The following is a 21,695-nucleotide window of genomic DNA, read 5'->3' on the forward strand; positions in this document are numbered from 1 at the left end:
TGTAACCGAAAAGTGAGTGTAGATACAAATGCCGCCCAAACAAGGTCTGATTTTAGAATTCCGACTAGAAACAACAATGGGTCAGTTTGGAATATAGAACTTCAGATCAAAACATAATAGGGGCTCCAATACTCACCCCTGATGATACTGATAATCCTTGGTGAGACACCTCAGTGTGCACCTTGGTGAGATACCTCAGTGTGCACTTTCTCTCCCAATGGCAAGTAGGTAATTAATGAGAGAAAAACTATGATCGAAGTTGTAAATGTAGAATTTACAAACGGCAGCATTCCTTAATACAGAATGGCACCTGGTACCATCCTCACCAGACTTGGAGAAACCACTAACAGAAATGGTTTTCTTACCTGTGCTTATAGTTTTAAAACTAATGAAATCACCCTTTACCAGGTCAGTGAAAAATGGATCTCTACTGTCTTTTTGAATTAGACCCAAGTTGCTCACCAAGTAGCCGCGTCAGAATTTTATGCTAGGCTCCGACTCCTCAGCATTATAACCTCTAGCACCTTGCTGGAAGTTGCCATCTTAAAGCTTCCAGAACATCCCAGGATAATTTTTGCTGTTGAGGCCAAAAGTCTTATGAGAACCTGATGGAAAGCACTCTTTGACTTCCTAGAATGGCACATAAAATTGCGAATGGAAGCATTGGAGAGCTCCATCAAATCACTCTCCAATGTCACTGCATTGTTACATTCTAACCCCTTCTGTAAGGACCTGCTAGAGGAATCTGTTGTGGCTCAACTCAGTGAGCATGCCTACCAACAGAATTGTACAGTGTACGCTCTTCTGGGAAAAGAGGAATTCAAGAAACAAAGAACCCAAAATTTCCCTTTACCCAACCCCAAAAAAGGCTCACTTTGATCAAAAATCATATAAGCCTTCAGTCACCCAAAAATTTTCCTCAAAAACAGTTAGGTGGTCAGAAGGGACAATTCCCTGCAAAGGGACAACAGCAACTTCAAGGCCATCCTTTTTCACAAGGTCCAAAAACCATCCCATAGGGGGGGAAAAGGGAAAAACAACACCTGGAATGTCTGTCAAAGGTGAAGGCAGAGGAGGAGGCAAATACCAAGAGGAATTATATTGGTTGGGGGTCAGCTTCGATGACATCACAGACAATGGAAGTTTTCCATGTGGGGGGACAGAAACTTGCGTATATTCGCCACCAAGTATGTCTCTTCAGTGTCCTCAAAAGGGACTCATCCAAAAGAAGAGTGATCCTCAACCAATCGACATTGAACAAACACATTGTTGGCCGAAAGTTTTTGAAGATTACCGTTGCCTACGTCCATTGAATCATTTCAAAAAGGGGCTCAGGCAGTTTCTGTGGATCTGAAAGATGCACACTGGCACATCCCTATAGCCGTTCCTTCCGCCCCTTCCTAAGGTCCGAATAAGGAAAGATACGTACAGATTCAAAGTCATGTCCTTTGGGCTAATCATTGCCTAAAGGATATTTGTCAAACTAGCAATGGTATTCGTTCGAGAACTCAAACAAAAAGATTTAGGGGCCCACAAGAAAAGAGTGCTTGAAAAACCTAAGAGCAATGGTCAACAGACTAAAGTACAGTCAAAAGGTTTTATTATAAATTTGAAAACATCCTGCCTCATGCCCAGCAGACACTTTCAGTGGCTGGGACTGTGTTGGGATACTCTTCATGGCCTGTTGTCTCTCCCTATCATACTCAAAACAGAATAAGGCAAGTCCTCAAAAGGTTCCTTGCACAGCCCAGAGTTTCCAGATGGCAATCAGAACGCATGATGGGCCTGCTGCAGTTCTCGTCAGTAATAGATCCAATACATATATTGCAACTAAAAGTGTGAACAAATTCTGGCTATCGCATGCAAGAAAAAAGATGCGAGACAGACCTCATCAAAGGATAAAAAGAGTTGGGGAGATACTTCAGCCTTAAATTTGGAAGGAATCTCTGGTGAAACAGGTCACCCTGACTCCATCTGTATGAGTGACAAACTCACAGATGCCTCGTTGACAGGTTGGGAGGACATTGGGAGGATTGTCAGGTGGCAGGGAGGTGATCAGCTACTCAGGAATTGTTGTATCAAGTTCTTGGAGCTGATGGCTGTCTTTTTGTCTCTCAAAAAACTCAAACCTCCAGAAGAGAGAAAACATAACCACAATATCCTACATCAAGAGGTCTGGATCACATTCACCTCCTCTCAATATGATAATGTTAGCCATCCTTTGGGTGGCGCAAGCAAGGAAGTGGCACATGTCTGCAGTTCACCTCGCAGGGGGTCTCATTGTAATAGCAGACTCTCTATCAAGGAAAACGACAGCCTCAACAGAGTGGATGTTGGACAACCACTCTTTTCAAATAACAGCCAACATGCTTCCACAACCGGAAGTGGACCTGTTCGCCACATACTAGAATCACAAACTCCTGATGTATGTGTCTCCAAACCTGGACAGTCAAGCATCAGCGAGAGATGCCTTCCTTAAGACTGGAACAAGGGAGGACAAAAATTTTTTCTCCATTGTCCCAGATTTCAAAGGTTTTGAGCAAACAACCTAGCACAAAAGGGCGGATGCGCTTCTAACCTTCATAGGAATAGTGTACTTAATAGCCCCAAATTGGACAAACAGGCATTGGTTCCTATTACCTCAACAACGGACAAAAAGATCAATTCCACTGTCGTCCGCTGTTCTATCCCAGATAGTAGGAGGGAAAGAGTCTCATTTCTAAGCCGAGACCTTCACGTATAGATTTGTTAAAAATATCTATCATAATAATTACTCACTCAACATTGCTAGGTACCTAGTGCAAAAATTATGGACTTCTATCCAGCCTTACCAGTCCGTATGGAAGATATGGTTAGATTATATCCATACTGAGAGCCCAGTTGAGATTTCTATATAGAAACTGTATTTTTCTTATATACCTTTTGAAGACAAATGCCTTGTGGTTACAACAGTCATGACATATAAGGCTGCATTAATGGAACCCTTGCTGTAGGGATTTGGGATTGACTCCAGTATAGAAGTTGTCACTTCCCTTGCTCTACAAAGGCCTTCTCCCGAAAGGCTTCCAATTTCTTGGTCCCTGGACAAGGTGCTTAGACTTCTATCAGCCCCTCAGTTCAGTGGACCCAATACAACCACAACGCACAGGCTATAAAAGGTGATCTTAATTGCATTAGCATCAGGAGCTCATACAGTATTAGTGAACTGGGCTCTCTTAGATGGGGATGATGCATCATGCAAATAGCTAACCATCAATTATTATTGTCCCCTGGCCCATCATTCCTGGCCAAGAATATGGATCCTATAAAAAGGAAATCCATTCTTAAAAGAAAATTCAATTTAGCAGACAGGACATTACGACCAGTTCAAGCACTTAAGGTTTACCTAGAAGTCACGGCAAACACCCCAGAAGGTCCTATTTTCCTACACCCTAGCACAAACCAACCACTCTCCCTACAAAGACTGAGAATGTTTGTAGTGTTTTCTCATTAAAAAGGGAAATCCAGACACTTTCCATAGGTCACATGATGTTAGGAAAGTAAGTACATCTTTGGCCTTCTTCAGAAATGTCTCTTTCAAAGAAGTCTCCAGATGTATAGGGTGGTCATCAGTTAATCATTGCCACATGTTCGAACAAATTTGACTACACTGTGTATCAGTAAGTGGCATAGTTAGTCTTAACCCCTAGGTGCTGCGGCAGAAAACCAGGGGTCATATTGACGGTGAGTATGCTAATTTATCGCTGGGAGATGGGTGACAATACTACAACAAAACCCAGCATGCTTAGGTAAGCCACTGTAGAATTACATCCTAAAATGGAAGTTCGTGCATAGTTTCTTGTTCCTTGGTATCAAAACCTGAAAAGTATTTGGAATAAAGAATAGGACTTGAACTCTGTGGCTTGACCTTGGACTGGAAATGTTATTTCCTTTGGGGTGTTGGGATTAAAAAGCGAGAGCTTAAGCCTTTTTTCGTCACCTGTCAATTTCTTTTGTAAAGCTCCTTTAAGGACGAAACAGCGACTACGCTATCAAAAAACAGGTTTTAACGTAGGAAAAACTTATTTTTGGTAGTCGCTGTTGAGTCCTCAAAACCCTCCCACTTCCCTGACGAAAAGGCATGGGATTTGGGCAAAGGGATCAACCTGCATTGACCAACAGAGAGTAATGGCTCCTTGGTCTTTTAACGGCCCGGTTGTAAACAAGAGGGCGGATGCGCATGAGCAATAGTCACTTCTCTTTCTTGCAGGTTAATTGACATTGGAAAAACTGGGTTCAGCTTCGCTGAAGATTAGGGAAAGTGCCCTCTTATCTTTGAGTCCATTATATATATTTCAGAAAAATATGGCCGCTTTAACATTACTGTGGTTTGAGATGTGATGAAAGAAAAAGAGCTGTGAAATGGTAGTGGGTCAAGCCGTCAGTTGCAGAATCGTTGTACTCAGCAAATACTTCGTTACATCTGCAGTTAACCTGATGAACCCACAATATTGGCTCTGGTATGCGAGTCATATGAATGAGTTGGTACATGGGTACATGAGTTCGTACGTTAGAAAATCTAGATTTTGTGTCTAATTCTGCCCAAAAATTGTTCGATCGTTCATTAGCGGAGCTAGAGCGAGATCGTCAAGACATTATCTTTGAGTGTTGCAATCTCTTAGAATTGGCAGAATAAGGTATAGTTCAGACTCTTCGTTTTTCTGTGTGAATTGTGGACTTTTGTTTTTTTACCATGTTTCAAGACATTTTTGAACTTGTGTGGGAAGTGAACGTAGCCTTTTACTGTGGCGGAATTCTAACCCACAAACAAAACAACACTCAACACTCACCCTGGTCCTCGGTTGCTGGAAGATGGAGTAAGGCGTCCACGGTTGCCAACACAGCACACAAAACCACACAAACCAAACCAAAACAGAAAAACACACGACTCATGAACATACAGCAACAAGAACAGCACACTAACAAGGGAAAACAACAACTTTGCATCAGCACACAAAAACTGTCCAAAACCAAACGACAGACCAGCACTAGCTCTGACTCAAGACTTCCCCAAAACCGAAAAACTCCCGACAGACCGACAGACAGACAGACAGCGCCGTAAAACGAACTCCAACAACCGAACCACTCACAACGACAATTACTCTCTCTCTCTCTCTCTCTCTCTCTCTCTCTCTCTCTCTCTCTCTCTCTCTCTCTCTCTCTCTCTCTCTCTCTCTCTCTCTCACAAAACGTTGGGAAATGCTAAATACAAACAAATTTATTCATCCCTCTATATTTCTCCCCCCTTTTAGCATTTCCCAACCAACACCTTTCACACCTCTTTCAAATCGCCTTACGCAACACCCACGGATGCTCACTAGCAGGTCCTCTAGATCGCGTTTGCGGGCACGCAATCATTCTCTCAAAATCTGCAGGTCCTCTAGATCGCGTTTGCGGGCATGCAATCATTCTCTCAGAATCATTCTCTCTTCTAGCAACATTCAAACTCACATCTTCTCCTCCATTCTCTCTCAGATTCACGCTATCTTCTTCACTATTACCACTCTCAATTTCATCCACAATCTCATCTATACCCTCTAACTCGTTCCCGAATACCTCCCCCAATTCTTCAACTAACCCATCCCATTCGCTCATTGACCTTTCCAATTCTTGCAACGATTCATTCATGCTTTCAATCACTCGTATATTACTGCTACGCTCTCTTACTCTTACACTTTCGCTTACCTCCAACCGTTCACTAACCCCTACACGTTCAGTCAACTCAGTTATATCAAACCCGCATATGCTATAGTATGAGATTCCAGGGGTGCACAACCTTTTGAGCTACTCGGGCCACATCATCAAACATATATCTAGTCGAGGGCCACTAGACTAGATTTTACATGAAATGATAAATAGTTTGTAGAATGTTTAAAGATAAAAAAACACAGTTGCTCACCTGTTTTGTTTTAATGAGATTTTTTGACACTGAGATTCATGTACAAGTTTTTTATGTTAGGATGGAAATTTGTGGTTGCCAGTCTTAAAACAGAGTGCAGATTTTGATCACTTAGCCTGCTATGAATATTTGACTTGGTCTGGTTGAGCAGACTAAATGTTTGTTCACATATGTAGGTAGAGCCAAATAAGCTTGCATAAATAGCAGCTTTGTTTCTCAAATAAGGAAACTGATCTTTGGCCAAGCAATTATAAAAGTTGAGCAAGTCCCCTTCATTATACTTGGTACGAAGGCTGTCATTATTCTGAAGATCAATCAGTTCAATTTGTGCTTCGAATTCTACTTCATCAGGAGATACAGAAAAGGGGTTGCTGAACAACTTCAAATCATTGACTTCTTTCTTTAGGTCCTCAAATCGGCTCTCAAAGGCCTCCAAAAGTTTTCCTAATTTTGCTGCATAATATTCATGTCTATTGCATACTTTGTGTTTCTCACACATAAGTTTGTAATTTGGGAAGTGTCCTAACTCTCCTTTAACTATCTGTAACTGAAACAATTTTAGTTTTTGTTCAAAGCTGTCACATAATTGGCTAGCTGAGAAATAAGTTGGTTATTCCCCTGAAGTTTATGATTCAAGTTATTTAAATGACTTGTGAGATCTACAAGAAATGACAAATCACAAAGCCAGTCAGCATTTGTAAGTTCTGGTACCATCTTATTCTTTTCATTAAGAAATATCTCAATTTCATCCAGAAGACTGATAAATCTTTTCAGCGTATTTCCCCTTTAACCACCTTACTTGAGTGAAAAACACTAAATCGCCATATTCTGCTTCAATTTCATCAAGAAATTGCTTGAATTACCGGTGATGCAAAGCTGAGCGTGACTTGATAAAATTGACTGTAGAAACTACAACTTTCATTACATGATCAAAGTCCAGTTCTTTTCCACACAAATTTTGTTGATGTATTATGCAATGAAATTGTTTCAGTTCATATTTTCGCTCTCAAGGCGTTTAATCAATAGCTGCACCAATCCATTCTGCTTGCCTATCATTGCAGGAGCCCCATCAGTTGATATTCCTACTAACTTGTCCAAATCTAACTCAATTACTGAAATTTGTTCTAAAAGTCCATTAAGTAAATCACTACCAGTTGTCTGCCCTTCAATGAACTGAGCCCTACGAGTTCCTCATGAATAGAAAAGTCCTCTGTCACACCACGTACAAATACAAGTAGCTGAGCCGTAGATGTAACATCAGTAGATTCATCAGTGGCTAGGAGAAGTACACAAATTGTTTACTTTTCTCCTTCAACTGGTCTACTATATCACCCGACAAATCAACAATACGACGTTGCACTGTCATACGATTCAAACTGATATTCTCAAACTTTTTCAAAACATCTGGAGAAAGTTTTTGAGCAGCAAGTAGAATACACTTTTTAATGAAATCCCCCTCTGAAAATGCCTTGGAATGTTTAGCAATCAGGTTTGCAATTTCATAACTCACTTCTGTTACGTCCTGTGCCTCTTTATTTTTCTGAATAAACATATTTTTCTGCACATGAAAACCTTGCATTAGTGATTTAATTTTTGCTTTCTTAGTTCACCAACAAATTTTTCATAAGGCTTGTGCTTTGTCAGATAATGCCTTTGCAAATTGTATTCCTTACAAACGGCCACACTATTCTGGCATATCAAGCAAATGATTTTTTTTTCACTGTTTTCCACAAAGAAATATTTATCTGTCCATATTTCTTGAAATTTTCTATGTTCATCTTCAAGCTTTCTTTTTCGACTTTAGTTTTGTCCACAGAAGTACCAGAAGCCATAGTAGCTAAGCAAAATTAATCTGAAAACACTACAATGATAAATGCCTGGCCTTGTAGCAATATCTCTATTTTAGACTGCAAAGAAACTATCAGCTCAGACAAATTGGCTAACTTGGAAGGTTGCCAAATAATCATTTTACAAACTTTTTAAACTGGAATTTAGATGTATTAGGAAACCATAATTATGAATGTAAAATACAATAAAAAAGAAAAACAAGAAAAACAAAAAAACAGGTTTCGCATCTGTTTAAAAAGAGAATAGTATTCAAAATTATGATAAATATTAATTTAGATATAACTTCAGGTGGTTACCTTCCCTTCACAACAACGAGGTTACTCCTGTCTGAGACAACGGTCTACGAGGGTGAGCAGCGTATGGCTGTCTACAAGCCATGCGCGTTCACCTCTTATCTCACTTTCTTTTAATGTTCGAGGATGGTGATGAAATTATGAATTTAGTGAATGAACTGATTATAGATAACGAGATAATTCAACAATAACAAGAAAACACAAAGAATAATACATACATACATATATATAATATATATATATATATATATATATATATATATATATATATATATATATATATATATATATATATTTATATATATATATACATATATATATATATATATATATATATATATATATATATATATATATATATATATATATATATATATATATATATATATATATATATATATATATAATATATATATATATATATATATATAATATATATATATATATATATATATATATATATATATATATATATATATATATATATATATATATATATATATATATATATATATATATGCATATGACACATATACATACATACATACATATGTATGTGTGTGTGTGTGTGTGTGTTATATATAGTACATTTTACTATTTGTAATTATATCATAAGACAGAGTAATATGTTTATATTTATTATTTTCTTTTACTGTACAGAGAGTGATATATTGTGTTTTCTATGATAACTTCGAGGGCCGCCATGTGCTTCACTGGGGGCCGCATGCGGCCCACGGGCCGCCGGTTGTGCACCATTGTGCAGCAGCTATACGTTCTATTCATACCATCCCATTCATCTGTATTACACGTTTTATCACTCATTTTCACTTTGGCACTCACACCCCTATCACACAACTTACGACCATTCCGTTCACTTACGTTCTTCCCTTTCTTACGTCTCCTACCATACTCTATCAAAACAAATTGCTGATCCTCATGCAACAACCCCTCACGTACATGCATCACATGCACCGCTTGCATCCTGGAGGATCCACCCATTTGAACCCCCTTCACACTCAGTTTCCCGAATTCGCTGTCACAGTCACCCTCTTTCGTCTACATACACTTGATACATGCCCTTCCATTCCACATTCATCACGCCCGCTCTCGGTTCTGAACACATTCTCGCATAATGCCCATTCTTACCACAGTTGCCACATATTACATTCACTCGGGTACCCTACAACCATTAGCAATATGACCCACCTGTCCGCACCTGTAGCATTTAATCCCCTATCTTTCGTACACTCCTTACCAAATGTCCCGGTTGCCCACACCCGAAACACGCTCCCAAAGCCCACCTACACTCATTCTTTGTATGTCCTACCTTTCCACATCTAAAACACTTAGCTCGACTTCCACTCACCGACCTTCCCTTTTGTACACTACTTTCCCTAACCCGTCCAACCCGTTGTTCCCCCCACAAACCCATCATTCATCCTCACTGGCACCTCCACATTACTTGCTCTTACACTCCTATCTATTACACTATCGGCCATTCTCATTGGGCCCCTCAACACTGCATCCTAAAGCTTCCAAACTCTGGTACTCTCTCATCTACCCCAGCCCTAACACTTACACTTCTACTCTCTTTTATAACCCTGTCAAGCTCATAATCTTCTACAATTTCCAAAATTTCTCCCCAAGTCAACCTTTCATTCGTCCATCTTTTCTTCTCCTTCCGCTTCAAGTTCACAAATTCTCTAACTCCATCTGGCACTGTCCCTAACAACTTCCGTACTAACTCCTTACATTCATCTATCCCATCATCCCCAAACTTCTTCCTTGCCAACGTCTCAGCCTACAAGCATACAGTGACAAGGTTTCCCAGCTTTCATTCTTGCCTCATCAAATTCATTCTTCCTCTTATACTTAACACTCGCTTTCATACGCCTCAACTTGCTCAACTAGTCTAGCTTTCACCTTGTCATACTCAACATCCCCACACTCATAATAACCCTATACATATCAAGCAAAAACCCAGTCAAATATTCTCCTAATTCTCATTGCCCACACTCTCTTACTTTCCCCATACTTATCCTGACAAAACCTTTCATACTCCTAAAGAAATCATGCACATCCCTACTTCCATACTCATTATACCTTTCACACCGGGTACCTCCCTCACATACATAGCCTTTCTCACTTCTTTCTCACTTTCACTCTCACTTGCGCCACTTTCACTCTGTCCTTTCATACCCTCTTCCGAATACAAAGAGTCCACTTCCGCACTTACATTCATCTTACTCATTACACTCCTCTTCCCCCTCTTTTTATCCACTTTTATCCACTCGCCTCCATCCACCTCACTATCACTACTGCCTTCACCCTCTCCCTTCTTTCCTGCCTTTCCCACTTCCTTACCCTTCTTACCAATTTCCTTTCCCTTTCCCTTCTTCCCTTTTTCCTCCCCTGACTTATCCTTACTTTCCCTACATTCCTTCCCTTGCTTTTCATTCCCCTTTTCCTTACCCTGCCTTTCATTCTCTCGTTTCTTACTTCCTATTTCCACATCACTTTCATCACTCACGCTTCCATTCACTTCTTCCTCCTTTTCTTTCTCTCTTGCCCCTTCACACATTCCAGAAGACCTGCCTCCAACAGCCCCTTCTCCAAAACCACCCTTGAACCTACCTTTCATCATTTCTTCCACACTTTTCATCATTCCCTCCAACTGTTTATCCATCCTCTCTTCCATTCTCTCTTCTGACTCTTTCATCTCCCCTTTCATTTCTTCTTTTGCACTTCTTAGCATTCCCTCCACCTCCTCCAACTGACTCCTCAATCTCTCATTCTCACCCCTCAACCACGTATTATCCTCTCTCAACCTTACCAGTTCCTCTTCCATCCTTCTCTTCAGTCACACTACCAGCCACCAATCTCACTTGCAGCTGCAATACCAGCTGCCCCACGTTGGGCGCCAAATACTATGTGGCAGAATTCTAACCCACAAACAAAACAACACTCAACACTCACCCTGGTCCTCGGTTGCTGGAAGATGGAGTAAGGCGTCCACGGTCGCCAACACAGCACACAAAACCACACAAACCAAACCAAAACAGAAAAACACACGACTCACGAACATACAGCAACAAGAACAGCACACTAACAAGGGAAAACAACAACTTTGCATCAGCACACAAAAAAACTGTCCAAAACCAAACGACAGACCAGCACTAGCTCTGACTCAAGACTTCCCCAAAACCAAAAAACTCCCGACAGACCGACAGACAGACAGACAGCGCCGTAAAACGAACTCCAACAACCGAACCACTCACAACGACAATTACACTCTCTCTCTCTCTCTCTCTCTCTCTCTCTCTCTCTCTCTCTCTCTCTCTCTCTCTCTCTCTCTCTCTCAAAACGTTGGGAAATGCTAAATACAAACAAATTTATTCATCCCTCTATATTACCATTTCAATATTCCATTTTATTGTGTTCTATTTTTCCAGTATATACTCATGCATTTTAGACTTTTCATTATTATGTTTTGCACTTGCTTAATTCTTTCGACAGATGTCTTTGGTGGTGGTGAAATGACATTGTCGGTGGTGAGAACATAGTGAGAGGACATGAGGTTATCATGGTTGTGTGATCATAGAGAGTACATTGTAAAACCTTTGCAATGTCTGTTATTTTATGTGGTAGACTTTTCGAGACTAGACCTTACAATGTCTAAGATAGAGTATGTGAGAGTTTTTGAATTTGCAGGCTATTAGCCACAATCAGATTTTTAGTTGGACTGAGACTAAATCTTGAGTTAGATGTTTTTTTACTTGATAATTTCATTTATGATGCATTTCAATCTTTGCTTTGTTTATTCATTACTTGTTGGGTTGCTTTAAATAATAAATCTATTTTTGTAGGAAAGATTGCGTTTCCTTAGATGATCCATTTCATTTCTCTAATGTGGAATGCAAGAGAAAGAGAATGCGTGAGGCGAATGCCGAGAGAGAGAGAGAGAGAGAGATCTTTGTGAGATTCGAGAGAGAGAGAGAGAGGGGCGTGTGAAATACTCGCTGAGAGAAAAAGAAGGTGTGTGGGACCTAAGGGGGAGTGTTCAGGGAGAGAGAGAACAGGGTCGAAATTCCATTGCCTTCTGGAGTTAGACCGCAAATCGGTACGTTACGTAGTATTCCTACACGGAATATTGAGTCTGTTTCCAAGGGGGGGTTACATATATTCCATCATGTGTTATAATGTTAATCATTGCGACACAATACCTGGCCAAAAGACCAACTAAATTAGATATTAGTTTGGTCACCATGGAGCTCTGGTAGACGATGGAAAGTAACTCCTTTGAGGTCTCAACAGCGACTACCAAAAATAGGTTTTTCCTATGTCAAAACCTGTTTTATGCATGCCTCATGTGCTTGATTATTCCCGTGTTTTCCATTGCACGCAGTTACCCTTCTGTGCATTCACCTCTCCAGCAGTCAAGTGAGTAAAGACATAACAGATTTGTTAGATTTTTGGGCACAGGGTCTTTAGTGTGCTTTCTCTGTTCATTGTGACAGACCTCGTTTGTCTGTGCTCTTGATTTGTAAGGTGGTCCAAGTGAGTTTCCTGCTGGTGATCTCTCCACCTTCCCCCAACATCAATGAGTAGGGGTAGGGAGTGAGAGTAGCTAAGGCCTATGAATTTGGTGAGGCCTCCTGCCTACCCCCTCCCTGCCAAGTTCGAGAGTAGAGTTAGAGGGAGAGAGAAAGAGGGACAGAGACACTTTGGCAGTTGAGAGTCAGGACAGGGGGTGAGTGGCAAAGTTGGGGGGGGACACTTCAAGGTAGAGCTGATAGGGAGGTGGAGGCATACATCAGAATAGAGTTGGTCATTTGAGCAACTTGACAAGAAGTCTCTTTGATATGCATAAATACTTTTTGTTAGGAGATATTAAACCCACCACTTAATGAGATGCTCTTAAGGAAATTAGGCTAGAATTTTCCTTGTCATGCATACATACACTTGTGTAAGAGGTATCAAACTCATAAGTAAATAAATACTTTTTGAGGAAATTCAGCTAGAATTTTCCTAGACATGTATAGATAATTTTGTGTTTAGGGTATCAAATCCATCAGTTAATGAGATACATATAGAGAAAATCCTATAGAGAAAATTCTACTGGATTTTTCCTAGACATGTATAAATTTTTGTTTGGGGGTTGGTTTATGTCAAGAATGGAACAGCTGCATTTTCATTAGCAACCGTGTTGTTTTCGTCTTTTTGGTCTGCAAGGGTTAGTCACTTGCAAGTCCAGATAATTGACCCATTTTAGATAAGTGGGGGTCTTCAGTGGTGGTCCCCCTGTTTTTCCTGCAGGTACACAGGCAGAGTTGAGACAATAATGTTCTGATCAGTGAGAAGCCCCAGCATCTCCTTGCTTCTAATCTGGGTGATTAGAGGTTCCATCTTGCCCCTCTTCAACTCGGGGCTCATGAGAGAGGCTGAAACATCCAATGGCTCTGGGGCCAAGTCAGGAGGTTCCAATGCCAAGACGTTTGCCATGGCCCTCTCCACTCTGTGACAGAACATCAAGAGATCTTGTTGCAATCCCCCCTCCACTGCAGGGCTTGTGGCAGGGGCGGCATGGTGACCTAAAGTCCATCATAGAAAGTTACTACAGGGAGGATTAGTTAGTGAAAACTCTAGCACCTTGGCCAGAAGGCAAAGTGGAGTGCATACCAACAGGTGGGCAAGGCTTCCCCCACCTGTCAGTAGTTAATGAACTTATTTGAAAGTTTATCAACCATTCCAGATCACAGTTGAAAGCTGAATCCCCCATGTAAAGAGCTTGAGGTTTGTATGTTATGAAAAATACAAATTACCTAAAAAAGGGATTTTGACAAAGGAAAAATCTATTTCTGGGGGAAGACCTGTGTCAGCCAGTGAAATTGGTTCCAATTAGCACATTTCTAGGTTTAAGACTGTTATATATACCAGAGAAAAAAGCTATGTAGGATGCTGGAGTTACTACCTCCAGTTTGAACATCTCATACAGATGTCGGTATATACTGGGGGTGAGCTATTACGCTTCCACAGGCCTTCGTCCAATAGACTTCTCAATTCTCAAAGATCCAAATTGGATGAGCCGTTACAAACCTGTAACTCGGAATACTCACCTGACCGCCAAGTAGGCGTCATCACGAGACTGACACGTCATTCCAAATTTAGCCTCTACCAAGCTGAGTATTTCACCCGGGGGGGAAAAAACGAGGGGTGGGTCACTGGGTGACACAGGTCTTCCCCCAGAAATAGATTTTTCCTTTGTCAAAATCCCTTTTCTGGGTCGACCTGTGTCAGCCAGTGAAATAGTAACAGAGAATTAACTATACGAGAGCTTGGTGGCCCGCCTCAGAGAGTACACAAACGGAGTTAAAATAAAACATTTAAAGAAAACTTCACTGTGTTTTAATACAGACAATTCAAACATTATCACAATAATAGGATTCAGAGGCACACAGGTAAAAAATTTCATAAATACACAGTAAAATTTTGAGGTACTCAGATAAAAATGTTTGAATACTAGGTATTAATCCAACTAGTATACTTAAGGCTAATAAAATAAATGACAATGAGGCATTGTGGAAATAAATGGGCTAGGCTAAGGGGCAGAACTGACCCAATGGAAGACGCAGGGCAAGCAGGTGAGACGGGGTCAGGGATTAAATTCATATAAACTAAACTTGAGTTGGACCAGGTGGGACCACACCACCCACTGCAACTGTGGAAAATTTAAGGGCCTCTAAAGACTTAAGATAGTGGCGTTTAAATACTTTTGGTGATTTCCAACCCGTATATTTCTTAAGTTCATCAAAATTCATATAATGAAAAAAGTTAGTAGAAGTGGCCACGGCACGAACATCATGGACCTTAGGTACTGATTCCGGATTTGCTTGCTTAATGAAATAAAGAATTTGCTGTCTGATGGCTTTGAGTGAGATATTGCCCCCCCCTTCCCTAACAAAAAGGGGACCCGAAGTTCTATTAGAGGTCCTATCTAAGTAAGCCCTTAAAGTATTGACTGGGCAAAGAGATAAATCTTGTGGAAGAGGGACAATCTTCCAAGGAGACCACCTATTCTGCGGGTCTTCGTTCTTTGCTAAAAAACTAGGATCTGGTGATAACAGAAGTTCACCTGACGGGAGGAAATCAACATGATTAGATTCTCTAGAAAGAGCAGACAGTTCAGAAATTCTAGCCCCTGAGGCTAGACTTACTAAGAACAGAGTTTTCCTTAGCAGACTCGGATATGAACATGAAAGATTATCAGTGTCTGATGCCAACCTAAGATCATTTAAGTACCAGGAGACCGTGTGTGGACGGGTTGCTGGTCTAAGGCGCGCACATGCTCTAGGAATAGATGAAAAATATGAGTCTGAAAGATTAATATTAAAGCCATGTAAAAATATTCTTTTTAAAGCAGATTTAGTTGTAGTAACGGTACTAGGAGCCAGACCCTTCTCGAATAATGACCTAAAGAAAGAGATTGCTAGGTTCGTGGTCATCTCATGAGCATTTGATTCTCTCAGAAACAAGGCTAATTTCTTAACTGCCGAGTCATACTGCCTGAGGGTAGATTCTCTTTTATCCGACTCAATAAATAATATATTAAGAGGGTCAATTTTGGCATCTTTAAGCGCTGCGTATTTCAAATTTGCTATATTCATCCTGATTTGAAGTCTGTACAGTTAAAAGTTCTCATCTGAAAAATTAACCTTTCAAATGAAAATGGTTAACTGAAGTATGTTTTATTTTCAGCTGAAGAAGATGAGAAAGAAGATATATTTTAACAAAGAATCACCTATCAAATCAAGGGTAATTGTATGTCACTATGGTTAATGTTTAGCCTTTAAAAGTTTTAGAAAAGTTTTTAAATTCATTCTCTACAAGATATTTCATGTCCAAGTGTTTTGTTGTTAGTTATTTTTTTTTCTGAGGAAGGTAATTTTGAAAAGGCTAGAATGTTTACTATGTCAGAACAATAAAAACATTTTTTCTGCTTGCTTCCATAAACACAAACATGTTATTTGTCTTGTATTGCTTCCCAGTACAATTTGTAAAGGAATACCTCAAGTTTAACAGATTGATGGATTGGTTTGAAAGTGAGGTTTCATGTTCACCATATACAGTACAGTATAGTATTAGATATTCACTATTATTTCTACAGCAGTAGAAAGAATAGATTCTTTGATGTGTTGTCCAATACTTTATAGTTCTAGATATCCTATTTAACTTGTATAAAAGCCAAGGGCAGGGGGAATATGGATCTGTTGATGTTTTTCCCCCATTTTAAATCCTGTGTATATTGCAACTGCTATGGTAAATTATATGTATTATCCCAGAACTTCTGATTGGGATTGTAATTTTTAGACTTTTAAACTTGAATATCATCAGAATTTCAGAAGCTAGTTAGCCACTAAGTTTTGATAAAGTTTGGTAACAGTTTGAGGAGATTTCTGTTTTCCATCAGCTAATGCCAAGTTGGCTCCAGAAATGCTAACATCTACTGCATTTAGAAGTTGAATCTATTCTTATTCTCGTTTAGGTTAGCAGTGTTTGATTCTTTCACTTTAGGTCTTTTGCAATATCTTTTGATAAAAATTAGTCAGGGGATAGAAAATTAACTTGAACCTTTCTACCTGCAGAAGCTACAACACTATATAATACAGTAAATGTAATGTGCATTTTAATTCTAGAGGTCCATATAAGCTAAGGATTTTCTTGAGGATTAGGCTTAAAAGTAATGAAAGTACTTGAAAGCTTCATTTTGAAAAACTTTGTCAGAATTTGCCATATAAATGCTTTAAATATAAATGTTGAATTGGGGTTATAATTGAGCCTTTTTTGTAGAAACCACATGAATTGTGCTTGTGGGACAAATAGAAACAGTTTGATACAAACGGCATAAATAGTATTACTATTAATGATCTCTGTATTTAACTCTGAAGTATAGTAAGCACACTATGCTGACACTTTAACACTTCAATAAAGATTTCTAAGATGCAGGACCTGGACCATGGCCAGATTATAGGTTGAGGAATTATATAACAATCATTGGTATCGTCAAGTCCCTGAAAATGGTTTACATTATCAAACGTAAACAAACTAAGCTACGTCATTCGAACTAAACTTTTACAAGACTGTATGATAGAAGGCTTTTTCTTTCTCCAGATAAGAAAGCAGTGAAAGCAGGATATAAATTTTAAACTTATCATGAATTAGTAATTGCTTGCTATATCTAGTAGTATGATAATTGCACAAACTGTATATTTTCCACAGATAAAAATAAGTTCACAAAATTTTTATTAAAATCTATCCAAGCAAATGTTAATATTAGGCTTCATAAGCTAAATCTGGATTTTCATCGGTGCAGGCAGAGAGGGATGCGGATGGTGATATGGGTGAGGAAGCAGAATCTGTAAGTGAGGGACATTCTCCAGTGGACTGTGGAAAAAACCTTATGTCTGTGGTTAGTCTTCAGAAGTTTGATGGATCCTGGACTCTGGAGGATGCGGTAAAGATCACATCACTGCCTCACTTGCTTCTTGCTGGTGCAACTACATACAAAGTATGGACATTACTTTCTGCATTTGTGTTTATTGTTCTATATTGTGTTTGTACATGACTGAAAATTAGATGGAATATATCTGATTAATCTAGTGGTTGATTTTATATAAATAAGTAACAAAGGTATGTATACAACCATGTGTCCACTGCTTGTAGATTAAAGGTATATCATCAAATAACAGTAACAAAAGTCAAAGTTGATGATCATGGTTGCCAAGTGCTCTTTTTAGGACTAGATAGTGACTGATACTTGTGAAAATGTGGTACACTGAAACGTCAATATAATGATCCTCTAAAGAACAATATTAACTGAGCAGTGATTTTGCTGAGCAAGTCTAGTTATATCTCACTGACCTAGAGTCAGTGGTTAGACATTGTGTAGTAAGCCTGTGCATTTGCTCCGCTAATCACAGGGTGTATTTTCATTGTGTTATTTTCCTTTAGACAGGTTATCACAATATCTGGAAATAATGGCTAGGAAACACCATATGATTAAAGAAAATAAAGCCATAAAGCAATAAGCTTAACGTACGGGAAAGGAGTGATGGTTGTTTCAATATTCCTCGTGTGTGAGGAGTTCAGCATTAAGGAGACAACATTTTACAAAATTGAAAGAAAAAGCCAAACAAGCTTTGTGAGTATGCTAGGGATATAGAACACCAGTTGTTGGAGTACAACTAGGGAGTTGAAGGGAGGAAAGACCTTCAAAACATGAAGATCTTGATGCTTCTGTTAACAAGTGATGCAAACAGCAGCAATCTTTTCACAAAATACTAGTGTCAGTGAGATTATACAAATAAATAAATGATGTCCACATCATTTAATGAAGGTGTGCTACTACCTGTTAGTTGTATAAATATCTTTCAAAATATCATCTTTACTTTTAGTCTTAGAAAACTCTAACTAAAAATGAAATGAAGTTAGCTGCTTCATTTACCAGAGCAGTAGACATGCAGTATTGAACCTTATATGACGTAACTGAAATTAGTTTTTCTTATTTGTGATTGTGTCTTCCAGAATGAAACATCCTGGGCCACTTCAGTGGTTCTTGCCTTTTTGGAGACGAAATACTCTGCTGAAAAAGATGAGTGGGCCTTGCTGGCCAATAAAGCCCAGATGTTCATTGCAAGATGTGGCGACGACGTAGAAGCTCTTATGGTGGCAGCTAGAAAAGTCTTGGCTGAAAACTGAAAACACCATTAAGGAACATGTTTTTTTCATATATATTCCTGTATATGTAGAAATTGTTCTAGTTTGATTACATTGTTTTGATGTAAAGTATGTTATTTATTGTTTGAATAATTACAAATTTTCCTAGTTTCAATATATTATTTTAATGTACAGTACAGTATGTTATTTAGTTAGATGATGAGAAAGTTTTCTAGTTTGCTTACAATTGTTGTGGTGTATGTTACAGTACTGTATTTAGTTCTGAATAAATACAAATTTTTCTGGTATGATTACATTATTTTGATGCACAGTATGTTATTTAGTGTTTGAATAATTGCAAAGTTTTATAGTTTAATTACATTATTTTCATGTACAGTATGTTATTTGTTATTTAAATAACTACAAATTTTTCTAGTTTGATAACATCATTTTGATGTACAGTACAGTATGTTATTTAGTGTATGAATAATTACACATTTCCCTAGTTTGATTACATCATTACTGTATATATGTAGTGTATTATTTAGTGTTGGGATAATTGTGGATACAGTATATGAAAGTATTTGTTAGATTTGCTGTTCATTGATACAATAATCCAGATCCCAAGAAGAAATTAAATGAAAGGCCGATCCCTATTTTAGTAAGGTATGTCTCTAGAAAAGTTATCAAGATTAGGACAAACGACCAGCCCTGGTTTGAAGATTCATGTAGACAAGCTTACCATGACAAACAGACCAAATTCAACGCAGGTAGACAAAATCGTTCTCACTGAAAATTACATTGCTTTTCTTGATTCACGCCATACTGCAAATAGAATTTACTACTTAGCTGAGAGAAATAACAGTAATTCCTTGAAGAGGAAACTTGAAGGAATTACTCACCCTCATCTGTGGTGGGCCAAATTGTCATCTTCTATCTTAAAGTCAGGCTTGTCTTTTGTTCCACCACTACTAACAGTTGATGGTAGAATTGGTTATTGGCCCTAATTGGCATCAAGTTTTTGAGGCCAAGCAATCAGCTGAGGATGTCCCTCTCGATGACACTTTTCATCCTGAACCTATTTTCTCAATACTATATATATGCATTTTTGCTCTTGGGATGTTACAAGAATTGTTGATAATCTTGATAGCTGGGTTGGAGAAGATCCTGACAGTTTTTCCTTTTGTATTTTAAAAAGGTTTCTAGTGTGTTGTCTTCAAGATTATTAAATTCTATAAATATGTACGTTGATGTTGTATCCTGGCTGAAGAGCACAAGCTTAGTAATATAGTGCCTGTTTCAAAGAGTGGCATATCTGCAGACAGCAGCACTACAGGCCAATTTTTATTCTCCCTGAGCTCTCCAAAGTTGCAGAAAAATTTACTTTAAAGCCACTATGCAATTATGTGGAATCCAAAAGGTACCAGCGATGCTCTTTCAGATTTGACATACCATTTGCAAGAGAACCTTGACAAAGGTTTTGAGTGTAGAGTAATTCAAAAAGGTGCTGCCTTCGATTTAGTAAATCATAAGGCACTTATAAACTTCAGAATCTTGGATTGAGTGTTTGTGGTCTACTGTTATTTTTAGTGTATACAATTGATATGGTTGTTCACCTGGTTAACAAGATTGTTCAGTATGCCTATGATGAAACACATGTGGGTTTAGTAAAGCCTCCACTTATGAGAAATGATGCTGCCTTTAGTCTCAGTTGTGACATGGAGTGGATTAATGAATGGTGTAGTTCGTTGGATATGAGGCTGAACTCCAGTAAATGGAAAACACTATTGATTAGTAGATTGTGTACCGATTTTTCACCCCATCCTCCTATATAAATGGATGGGACTCTGCTGAGTGAGTCTGATGCTGAGTGAGTTTGAAAGAGCACCAAGTATAGTTAAAATACTTGGTGTAACTTTTGTGCATGTCTTACTTTTGAGAAACATCTTACGAAGTGTCACCAAATGCCCAACGTAAGTTAGGTATTGTACATAAAGTCTTATACGTTTTTAACAGTGATAAAATCAGTGCAACCTGTTTTAGGCCATTTGCCCTTCCTTTACCAGGATACTGTTCTCCGATGTGGATGTCTGCTTCTACCAGAGATTTATCTCAGTAAGCTGACCAAATGTAGAAGAGAGGCTGAGAGAATTATTATACAGTATTTTTAATTAGCTGCATATTATTAAAGTAATAAAATTACAGGACAAAGTTTGAAAGACCTAAAGAATTGTATATCATCTAAAATTTCCAAAGGAATGTCCAAACCACACTGTACAAACAGTTGTTGACAGATTCCCATATCCACCAGGTTAAACAACATTGAATAATAGCAAGGTGGTGAATGATGAACCCTAACTAGTTAAATACTGTATGTCCCTTTTGATTTAGCTGAATATGCCATTTGGCACCTTCTCAATGCTTTTGAGTCGTTAACCTGAAATGTGGGGGAGGAATTTTGGCAAACAGTCTTTTTTAGTCAAAGGGAGCCGCGAGAGCCTCATGCAGTTACATCTGCCTTAGGCAGCACCCCGGCTAAATCCCTTATCAGAGAACTTATAGCACAGGGTTGGCACGTATTCATTCCGGTTAACGGAAGCTTGTCACTATTGTGATAGGATATCAGGTCTCGATGGGGTCTGCACTTTGACCCCCTATCCGCCGCATTGATGAATCAATTCATGGCTAAACATCTCCATTGGTTACACCTTTCCATTTGCGCTTCCGTGGCTAGTTCGAATGAATCGGGTCAAAACGCGACTACGCATCTACTCCGCATGCGCATGTTGTCAACCCAATGTTTTTCTAGCCGCGCTTTTTGGTGTGTGTGGTAAAATCTTTTCCGGCGTAATTTGAAGGATTATCAACTTTCTAGCATGGAGTCTTCATCCCAGTCAACGGGG

The 21,695-nt window shown here is 39.0% G+C and overlaps 1 protein-coding gene across 35 annotated transcripts in view; it reads left to right on the forward strand.

Moving 5' to 3' along the window:
• LOC136832065 (von Willebrand factor A domain-containing protein 5A-like) overlaps nt 1–20,035 on the forward strand; it is a 61,403-nt gene extending 41,368 nt beyond the window's left edge. For 13 of the 35 annotated variants that reach the window (XM_067092625.1, XM_067092627.1, XM_067092647.1 and 10 more), the window contains 3 exons: nt 15,835–15,891; nt 17,450–17,644; nt 18,661–20,035. In XM_067092625.1, coding sequence (XP_066948726.1) covers nt 15,835–15,891; nt 17,450–17,644; nt 18,661–18,834 — 426 coding nt within the window. In that variant the 3' untranslated portion in view covers nt 18,835–20,035. Of the gene's footprint in view, nt 1–15,834; nt 15,898–17,449; nt 17,645–18,660 lie in introns of those variants that run through there. The other 22 variants (XM_067092629.1, XM_067092623.1, XM_067092624.1 and 19 more) reach the window with 6 other exon arrangements.
• The last annotated feature ends 1,660 nt before the right edge of the window (nt 20,036–21,695 follow it).

This window comes from Macrobrachium rosenbergii, chromosome 49 (assembly GCF_040412425.1).
Source record: "Macrobrachium rosenbergii isolate ZJJX-2024 chromosome 49, ASM4041242v1, whole genome shotgun sequence".
NCBI classification, from domain to species: domain Eukaryota; kingdom Metazoa; phylum Arthropoda; class Malacostraca; order Decapoda; family Palaemonidae; genus Macrobrachium; species Macrobrachium rosenbergii.